Raw genomic sequence first — 10,612 nt, 5'->3', positions numbered from 1 at the left:
TTACCCATCTCCAGCTGTTGTGTGTGTGTGTGATCCCACGTGAGCACACCCATGCACAGCCACAGCCAAGTGTTATTACCCATCTCCAGCTGTTGCAGCTCCTGCTCTGGGAAGGTTGCCCTCCGGTCTGGGAAGCTGGAGCCCTTGGCAGGGGCTGGGTCCAGGGAGGACAGAGGCAAGGGTTCCCATGTGCCAGACTCCTCCTTGCTGAGGTTCAGGGCTGGAGCTCTGCTCTGTTCTGGTGGTTCTGGAGGCAGAGGAGGCCGAGGCTCAGAGGCCCCGTCTGTGCTGGCCTTGGCTGGTGGGCTCTCCCTCGGTGGGGTGTGTAGGGTCTGGTGACAGGTGGCTTGGTCTGGAGGTGGAGGTCTTGGTTCCTTATATTCCCCTTTCCAAGGGCTTTTCAGACCTCCCACTGTAAGACAGAAGGCATCCGAGGTGAGTGGGAAACGTGCAGGGATGCAGACACCAGCCCGGGCAAGGATGGCCCATCAATGAAAAAGAATAAAACTATGTGTGTATGTATGTGTTGGTTATGTGCATGCAGTGCCCACAAAAGGCCAGAAGAGGGCATCAGTTGCAGTCACAGGTGGTACTGGGAACTGAACTCAGGTCTTCTGGAAGAGCAGTATGTACACTTAACTGCGGAGCCATCTTTCCAGTCCCACCCTTTATTCCTTCAGCTACTGCTGGTTTCCTTCCCATCTGCTGGACTACATTCTGTTATGCTCCATACTTGACCTCCCTCCTCCCCATCTGAGACAGGGCCTTCCTCAGTAGCCCAGGCTGTGCTGGGAACAAAGGTGTTGCCGTCACATTTAGCAGGTCCCTTTTTATTTATTTTTATTGTATGGTTTTTTTTTTAAAGTCTCACTCTATAGCTCAGGTCTCAAAGTCCAGCAATCCTCTTCGCCTCTGCCTCCTAGGTGCTGGGATTCCTAGCATGAGTCATCACGCCCAGTTTAAAATGTGTGTTGCTTTCATTATTGATTTTTAACTTGCAATAGTGCTCTTGTGTGCCAGGCCCCTCTTAGGGGTTCTCCTCTTCCCTTAGCACTCACTGCCTGCAGCTCTCAGAGCTTTCCTGATACTCTGTGAGTACTGAGTGGTTGTAAGTGCTGGGCGATGTTCCATTCCCCATTCACCCGCCTCTCCACTCTCCCGTGAGGGACTCTTAATCACGCTCATCTCCCTCTAACATCAGGGCTGCAGCGCACCAGGAGCGGAGGGTTGGTCCCGGGTGTATGAAGGTCTGCCTGAGTGCTAACAGGTTCCCTCCAGCATGGCTGTAGCCTCCTGTCTATGCCCTCCAGTGCCCAGGAGTCTGGCTGCCCCACAGTCCCCCAGCACTTGGTGCTAGCAACTTTCTGGTCCTTTATAGTTGAGTGACTATGGGTGTGGTTTTAATTTGCATTCTGAGTCCATGTCACAGGCCCGTCTCCTCCATCTCTCAAGTCTGGTATCGGCCCTAACTTACTGCCTCAATCTTCCCAGCACTGGAGGGAAGATGAGAAACCGAGGCTCTCAGTTTTGACCATTTCCAGCTCTGACCTTCCCTCTGCTCGTGGCTTGCTGTCAGCTCAGGCCAACAAGGCTCTTACCTTGCTGTAATGCCTGGCCCACCTTCCCCCGAAGCTCCACGGCAGACGCTCGGTCGACAGGCTCTTTCTTCAGCCCCTCTTGGATGGCCTGGGCTGTGAGGGGTGCACAGGAAGGCGGAATCTCCCTCAGAGGTGGAGGCTCGCTGGCAATCTAGAGACCAAAACACAACATCAAGACCTGTTTCCCTATTCTGGCTAGCAGCCTTGTTTGTTACTCTCCGCAATTCTATGCTAGTCTGGGGATCTACTCCAAGAAGGGAGAGGGCTGAGGCACAGTTAGTGGAGAGAGTCTCTTTAGAAAGGGAAATATGGATCCAAATAGGGCAGGACAGAGCCTGGCAACAAGACACCATGTCTCCCAGGCCTAGTCTAAAGGAGGCTGGTGAAGTAGCCCAGTGGACAGGCAGAAGACCCTTGCCATTACTCCCATCTGCCATGAAAGAACAAACCTCACAGGCCTGTGGCCTGGTCACCTCTCACAGATGCTCTGGGGCTATTACTAACCTTGAGACAGAGTGGGCCTCGGAAGTACTGAGTCCAGGGGTGGCGACCATTGAGCATGTGCAGCATCATGCAACAGCTGCTCCAGATGTCCACCTTGGCATCGCAGGGCTTCCCCATCACCACTTCTGGGGCCATGTGTGTCTCTGTACCAGGAATGTAGTCCCCTGAGAAAGCAGCGCCAGAGACAGAATCGTTACGTATGAGTGCAGTGCCCACAATACTTAATTCTTGGGTCCCCAGGTGACGTACTTTACGTTAAAAGTAATTACATTCTTATTGTGTGGATGTGTGCACACGCATATGAGCCATGACATACCTGTGGAGGTCAGAGAATAACTCTGTGGAGTTGGTCTGTTCATCCATCCTTACTTAGGCTCTGGGGACCAAACTCAGGTCACCAAACTTGCAGTACGAATCTTTACCTGCTGAGCCAGCTCACTGGATCATGGTTTTGCTCTTTGTTTGTTTTGAAGCATGGTGCCTTTATGTAGTCCTGGAATTTGCTATGTAGACCAGGCTGGCCTTGAACTCACAGACATCTGCCTGCCTCTGCCTCCCAAGTGCTGGGATTAAAGCCCCACTATGCCTGGCTATTTTTTTTTTGAAACAAAATCTCAGTCTATAGCCCTGGCTAGTTTTGAACTCACAGGAACCCTTCTACTTCAGCCTCCCAAGTGTTAGGATTATAGGCACGAGCCACTTATGTTTACCTTGGCTGCATTATTTTCATATGAGTAATGGTTTAGGAATGCCACATCAATAACAGATACATAAAATAAATAAAAACCACAAAATAAAACAAACATGCTAAATAAACAAAACTCCAACCCGCTCCATATGAAACCCAGGAAATTCATATGCACAAAAGCATATGGTTATTAAACAGGCAAATAACAGTCAACATATATAATTAAGTGGGACGTCAACATTTTTTCCTTCCAATTTTCTTTTTTTTGAGACAGGGTTTCTCTGTAGCTTTGGAGTCTGTCCTGGAGCTAGCTCTTGTACACCAGGCTGGCCTTGAACTCATAGAGATCTGCCTGCCTCTGCCTCCCTAGTGCTGGGATTAAAGGCATGCACCACCACTGCCCGGCTCCTTCCAGTTTTTGAGATTGAATCCAGGGCCTTATGCATGTCTGGCAAGCATTTTACCACTGAGCAATAGCCTGCCTTCTTTTCACTATTTTGTGATGGGATCTCACTAAGTTGCTAAAACTGGACTTGAACTTGTAATTCTCCTGTCTCAGCCTCCCAAGTAGCTGGGATTACAGGCTTGACTAACATTGTTATTATTATTATTATTTATTATTTTAGATAGGATCTCACTATGTAGCCATGGAACTCATTTTGTAGAGCAGGCTGACTTTGAACTTCGAGCTCTGCCTGCCTCTGCCTCTGCCTCTGCCTCTTGAGTTCTGGGGTTAAACGCGTGCGCCACCACCGCTTGGCCTAACAGTGTTTATATACTGGTGCTTTAAAGTCGACATTTTTGCTCAATATTCTTAAAAAATAACAGGAGAAAGGATATTATTTTTGCAATGAATTATCGAAAGAACTGCTAATGTCATTTTAAGAGAGATGTTTAGTTTAGACCAATAGAATCACCCACACAGCTTTTAGCATTGCACTGCCTGTGCTGGACACAGGCTTTAAGTGTCATTATCCAAAACAAGAGGGCAGAAGCATTCTGGTTTTCATTTTTTTAAAATCTAACAATGTTTCCAATATACAATGGGCTGGCAGTTTTGGAGATGGGCCCCAAGTCTGTGTATGACAATGTGGTGGGCTGTAGGCCTCCTCCACACTGCCAGTGTGCCCGAGTCTGACAGACACCCCAGAAGCTGCAGCTTCAGAGTAGTTTTGGAGAGGGATGCTCAGACTTCTAATAGCTTATTTTCCCTTTGGTCAAAACAGAACCATTTGGGGGCTAGAGAGACGGCTCAGCAAGGAGCTCTGGTTGCTCTTCCAGAGGACCAAGTTCTGTTTCCAGCACCCACATCAGGAGGCTCACAACACCTAGAATTCCAGCTCCAGGGGAGCCGATGCCCTCTTCTGGCCTTCAAGGACACCTGCATATACATTTGCATACACACACATTAAAAAACCAAAAAAAGTAGTTTTTTTTTAAAAGTGAACCTTATATTTAATACTTTTAAGTGGAGAAAACAGGTTACAGAATTGAATTAAAATGGCTTTAAGGAAGCATGAAAAAAATGTATGGAATTGTGTAAATTATGGTTTTCTCTTTGGGGAAGACGAATAGGTAGGAATGCTTCCTTTTTTTTTTTTGTTATAGTGAGTATTTTCCAATGGGCAGGGATTGTTTTTACAGCTAGGGAGCAGGGTGCGAGACACCGAACTGTTCACAATATTCGGAACTAGCCAAGACATGGGACCAGCCTACATACCTGTCAACAGATGGATGGACAAGCATGTGGTGATATGCACAGTGGAGTTTTACAGAGCCAGAAGGAAGAAATCATATCGCTGACAGACACATGCAGACTACATGAGTTCTAGGCCAGCCAGGACCACAAAGCCTGGACTTACAACAGGGTCTTTGGCCTTTTGGGCCTTGCTGTGTAAGGTCACACAGTCAAGAACATCTGATACCTATTACTGTATTTATGCACAACCAGAACCCTGTAATAACCTAGGGTGGTTGTGGGGTGAATTCTATGTAGGGCCATAATGTGGTCACAGCGTTTATCCCCACAGGGAAAGCACAGGGGCGTAAGACTAATATTGAGTGATGGCCACTGGCTATTGAGATCATGAGGTAGAGAACGGGGCCTTACCCGTGAGCAAGGACTTTCCGAGGCCGTCAGGTTGTAAGCACAAAGCGTGGCCAAAGTCGCAGAGGGCAGCTCGGCTCCCGTCACTGGATAGGAGCACATTGTCAGCTGCAGGCAGCACCCAGGGAAAGGGAGAAGGGGACAGGTGAGTCACTGCAGGCTCCAGGCCCCAGCCCGCCCTGGCCTGGCTTGACCTGGCCGCTTGTCAGGCAGCTGTCTGGCCAGACCTCCATGGCAGCTGCTGCTTCCCATTAGTCTAGTTAGTCACGGAAAGCAGGGGTTGGGGTGGGGCTGTCATGAAGTGGGCCTACTGCAACAGGCACCACCACTCCCCCAGAGAGTGGTCTCTTTGGCACCTTGCCCTCCCCCCGAGGTCATCAGAAGGCAGGAATTTAGTCTTCTGTTTTCTGTGAACAACCATGGAGACTACAGTGGCCCCGGAGGATGTCATTCCCTCCCGACTATGCACAGCCCTGCTGGCTGGCTCAGGCCCATAGCTTGGAGGAAGTCAGGCAGAAAGGCATGAGGAAGAGCCAGTTGGGACCAGGACTTTGGTGACCAAGGCCTTACCTTTGACATCGCCATGAAGGATCCTTCGTATATGGAGGTATTCCAGCCCTTCCAGGGCCTGGCCCAAGTAGTAGAGTGCCCGGTCTTCCGGCAGACAGCCCTTCTGCTTTATGAGCTGGCCTAGCGAACCACCTAAGAAATGAACAGCCAGTCTTCATATGGGGTTTTCCCAGGCTTCCATGCAAGCCAAGGGCAAGAGCGAAGTGGGCTAGGAGGTACGTGCGGACTGACTAGAGACCAAGGGCAAAGTTGGGGTTAACTCTTGGTCTTGAATTTTGAGAGAAAAAAAACAGGACCGGTCTCCTTACCTTCTAGCAGTTCCATGAAGATGTTGACCCAAGGGCCGTCTCTCACAGCTCCATAGAGAGGTACAATTCTGGGTGATGTCAGTCCAGCACAGGCCGTTAGCTCCTCTGCCCGAAACACCTCAAGTCGAACCTGAAAGAACCCAGAGGACTTGGAGTCAGGGTGAGGGGGGCAGGCTGGGGTCTACATCCTGTTGGTGCTGCTCCCAGAAGTGACGTCCAGGCCAAGCAGGACCAAGGAGGCCTGCCAGGCCCTCAGGGTCTAAGCTGTGTGCCATGTATAACCCCTTGGTGTGAGACTCCAGTTCCACAGTGCCTACTATCAAAAAGAGTCACACTTCTTCCAGGTTCCTGGAATGCTGTTCACCCTCAATCTGACAAACACATTCTTTCCCCCAAGCTCAATGGTCTGGAAAATCTCTAGGCCAGGAAGTTAATCTTCACCCCCCCCCCCACCCTCTGGCCCTGACAGGGCCTCATTATGCATCCTAGGTTGGCTTGAACTTGCAATCCTGCCTCAGTAGACCGAGTGCTAGGATAATAAGGACACGGCACTACGCTGGATTCTGTGAGGAGCTGCTGGAAAGTGGTTCTCAAGTTGTGGGTCGCGACCCCTTGGGGCTGAGTGACCCTTTCACAGAGGTCTCCTAAGACCATCTGCATATCAGATATTTACATTACGATTCATAACAGTAGCAAAATTAAAGTTATGAAGCAGCAATGAAAATGATTTTACGGTTGGGGGTCAGCACAACATGAACTGTATGTATTAAAGGCTTGCAGCGTTAGGAAGGTTGAGAACCATCACCCTTGATCCTCGGCATCCCTTGTAGTAATTTTGTTTTTTAAAAAATTGTAATTTTATGTGTGTGTGCTCGTGTGCATGTATCTGTTCTACATGCATACAGGAGCCTGAGGGAAGCAGAAGAGGATGCCAGGTCCCCTGGAACTGGGGTTACAGGAGGTTGTGAGCTGCCATGTGGGTGCTGGGAACCACGCTCAGATCCTCTGGAAGAGCAGCCAGTGCTCCTAACTGCTGAGCCATCTCTCCGGTTCCCCTTGTAGCAATTTTATTATAACTACCTGCTTTTCTTTTCCCCATGTGTGTATGGTGTATGCATGTCTGTGAGGCCTGACATTGGTGTCTATCTCCATCGTCTTCTACTTTACTGAGGTAAAGTCTCTGCTGGACCTAGAGTGCGCTAATTCTGCCTAGTGTCTAGGGAACTCCTATCTCTGCCTCCGAGTTCTGGGAGTACAGGTGCTCACCATGCCTGCCTGGCTTTTATGTGGGTTCTGGGGATCTGAACTCCAGTCCTCATGATGTACGTCAGCCACTGAACTATCTCCCTAGCCCCAGTGGTTTCCTGAAGGACTAAACTATCCACGTAGACAGGCCTGTACCTATATTACCGTTTATTCTGTAGCAATTTCCCTAGCATCTGAGTACACAGAAGGCTTCTGGGGAAGGGGTGGATAGCGCCCCTCCTACTGCGATGTGGAAGTCTGCAGTCACCCACTCCTATCTGTGGGGACCGACAGTTTGGCATGGCAGGAAGCATTAGGCCATGGATACAGCATCTTGTGCTTAGATTCTGTTTAGGCCATTCGTAAAAAGGTGGGGACACGGCTGCCTGCTCCAGGGTAGTGTGAGGATTCAGAGGGATGGGGGTTGCCCACTCTGATCATCCATGCTTGGTGACAGGGACTCTCGGGCAGAGCTGGCTTCCCACTTCCTCTTGCCAATTCAAAGAGCTGACAAAGTCCTGTCCTGAACTTGCTGGCTGCTGTGGGACCTCTGTAACGGCACCGCCAGGGGGCGACAGCAGTAACAGACTAGTCCGGCCCAGCTTATGTTTCCAGACTTGCTGACATGGGCAAACAGGAGCTCTGCCCATGTGGGGTTTTTTGGACTTCTGCCTATCAATGGAAAATGTCTCTCTTCTGGTTACTTATAGTATCATTCAGCCCACATGAACTTTGACTTTTGATCCGTGTTTCCTCTAACAGGCTGATGAACTTGACTGAAACCGATTCACCTATGATTTCCAATTGCAATGTCCCTCCGCTAATCACTCCTAAAATGTGAAGCTTCCTAGGGCTCCCCAGAGAGCCTAGAAAGGTACCTTAGGATTCTGCATCGGAGGAAATGGGAATGCCCAGTGCCTGTGGGGCTCCTTGTTTGAGATGGCTCACGTCCCACACCGACCACTGTTAAGTCCTCACAAAGCTAGGCCTTTGGCACTTGTAACATAACTTTAGGGGACGATGGAAGGCCGGAAAGGTGGGACTCCACTCTGATTCTGATGTTTGAGAAACTGTAGAGTGCTCATGAAGGCCCACTCACTGCACCAAAGGTAACTCAGAGGGAGGCTCACAAGTTTGAGGCCAGTCTTACCTATGTAGTTAAGGTTTAGGTCAACTTGGGTACTGAGTCTCGACAACCCCCCCTCCCAAAAAAAAAACCCATAATTTTTTCCAACTTATATAACTTGTTTTTCAATGGATCATAAGTTTTAGGATATACCTGACCATTTAATGAATGTAAACACACCAAATAAACACCACAAAGTGGCACATGTCAAATCTCATGTACCTCCAAGAATAGGACTGAAGAAGAGGCCTGGGTACCATGAAGACCTGACTAAGAGGCCCAGGATGTTTAAGCAGGCTGGTGGGTGATCCTAACTCACTCTTTAGAGCAGTGGTTCTCAACCTTCCTAATGCTGTGACTCCCGCTTAGTACAGCTCCTCATGCTGTGCTGACTCCTAACCACAGAATTATTTTCATTGCTACCTAATAACTAATTTTGCTACTGTCATGAATTACAATGTAAATATCTGATATGCAGATGGTCTTAGGTGACCCCTGTGCAAGGGTCATTCAAGCCCCCAAAGGGCCACGAACCACAGGTTAAGAATCATTGCTCTAGGATCCCAGCAATGCTGAATCAGTCCCAATACAGACCAAGGTTGGTGGGATGGGAAATCTCAAAAAAAGAAAAAAAAGTGATTTTGCAGTCTGGGTGAGACTGAAGAAGCAAGGTAAAAGGGCAGTCATCCCATGAAGTCTGGTGGGGAAGGCCCCTTGCCCTCATGGCCAGAAACCAGAAACCAGCTCTTGACTCTTTCAGCATCCTCCTGCTCAAAGACAGTGCTGGGCTGTGCTGGGCTCTGAGTTGGAACTAACGTTTAAAGTCCACTAACCTATGCCAGGCACTGCTCAGCACTGTTTTTATACCATAGTCCACAGAGGGGTAGATGGTCACTCCCATTTCACTGATGGGGAATCTGATGTCAGCACAAAGAGCTCAGGCACTGAGAACAGGAGTACCACAACCGAGACTGTGGTTGGGGAGGCCTGACCCGAGAGCTGCCAGCTGCTGCATCGCTGCAAGAATTTTCCAGGCTCAGCCTTGACACCTGGCCATATTTACATATATTCGGAAGCAGCATCTCCAGGGAGGCCTGCAGACAGCACTGATGTACTGCCAAGTGCAAACGTCCTTCCCTGCACTTCAGTCCCTGGGCAACTGTGCCTGGTGGCTTTTTCCTCTTTGAAACTCATTTTCTTTAGCAAACTAAATCTGTTTTTCTGTCAATAAAAGGGGGTGCAAGGAACTCTACAGTTCTGAAGATCTCAGGAATATAAATTATGGGAAAGTTTATATAAACTCAGGATGGGACACAAAGATGCCTAAGAAACCAGGAGTCCCATTTCCTCATCCTCTTCCAGACAGCCCCTTCGATCGCCGCTCCTAGATAAGGGCTCACGGCTGACGCTGCTTCAACAGTATACCATGTAAGAGCCTGGGTGTGCTACAAACTCTAGCTTTGGCCAGGAAGATGGCTTAGCAGGTGACAGTGCCAGCAGAGCGAGCCTGAGGATCTGGATCTGATCTCTGAAGCCACACAGAAAGCCAGGTGGCATTGCACACCTGTGATCCCAGCATTTGCACAGTGTGAAGGAAGCTGGGGAGGCTGGGAACAGAGCTTACTGGAATGCACTTGGCTAGCAAGTGTGAGACCCTGATTCAATACTGACAACACACACACCACAGCACACACCCATACCACACATATACATACACATACCACAATACATACATCCCCCCACTACATACACACACAATATACACACCACATAACACACATATATACACACCAATACCACACACATACACACACCCTACATACAGTGCATGCTGCCTTAAACTGAAAGGAGAGCACTGACACACACACACACACACACACACACACGCGCGCGCGCGCGCGCTGGGGCACACTCACAAATAAAGCTTCAAAACACCAGTTCCTTTGGATCCACAGCTCTGTCCCCAGTCTCTGCACAGCATCTGGCACAGAGCAGGTGCTCCACGACAGCTGGTTTGACTTGGCCAGTGCCGCACTATTCCAGTTCGGTGATGGAGCCAAAGGGAGGCTCCCAGAATCCTGTGCTTGGGCCAGATGTCTTAAGACAAACAGTTCCTCACCCTGTTGAGGGCAGATGGCAATTGTCCTCTGAGAATCTGCTGAATGACACAGTCCCTTTGCTATCAAACTGTGCCCATGCTGCTAATACATTCTGGGTCAAGTCCCAAGGATTTAAGGATCCTGTAAGTCCATCCTCTGGCAGGGAGAACTTATATACTGGTTGCTTAAAAAGCCCGACCGTTCTATGTGAAGCAAGGAGAAACCCTGCCTAGGGTGTAGTGGTGGTGGTGGTGGGGCAACCTCTAGGACTGGACCTCATTTTCATAAGAGAAACAGCCGAGTTTCTACATAGTCTAAAAGGACAATGACAGATGGCACTTTTGAGGACAGGAGTGGGGAGCAGGGA

The 10,612-nt window shown here is 49.3% G+C and overlaps 1 protein-coding gene across 1 annotated transcript in view; it reads right to left on the bottom strand.

Annotated features, from left to right (window-relative positions):
* Map3k14 (mitogen-activated protein kinase kinase kinase 14) overlaps nt 1–10,612 on the bottom strand; it is a 34,710-nt gene that overhangs the window by 5,590 nt on the left and 18,508 nt on the right. The window contains exons 7-12 of the mRNA XM_005369075.2: nt 5,776–5,905; nt 5,468–5,599; nt 4,901–5,005; nt 2,103–2,266; nt 1,599–1,749; nt 80–412 (exon numbers count right to left, since the gene is read on the bottom strand). Of these exons, the coding sequence (XP_005369132.1) occupies nt 80–412; nt 1,599–1,749; nt 2,103–2,266; nt 4,901–5,005; nt 5,468–5,599; nt 5,776–5,905 (1,015 nt within the window). The remainder of the gene's footprint in view (nt 1–79; nt 413–1,598; nt 1,750–2,102; nt 2,267–4,900; nt 5,006–5,467; nt 5,600–5,775; nt 5,906–10,612) is intronic.

This window comes from Microtus ochrogaster, unplaced genomic scaffold (genome assembly GCF_000317375.1).
Source record: "Microtus ochrogaster isolate Prairie Vole_2 unplaced genomic scaffold, MicOch1.0 UNK44, whole genome shotgun sequence".
NCBI classification, from domain to species: Eukaryota; Metazoa; Chordata; class Mammalia; order Rodentia; family Cricetidae; genus Microtus; species Microtus ochrogaster.
This window is presented reverse-complemented; position numbering and strand designations above follow the sequence as displayed.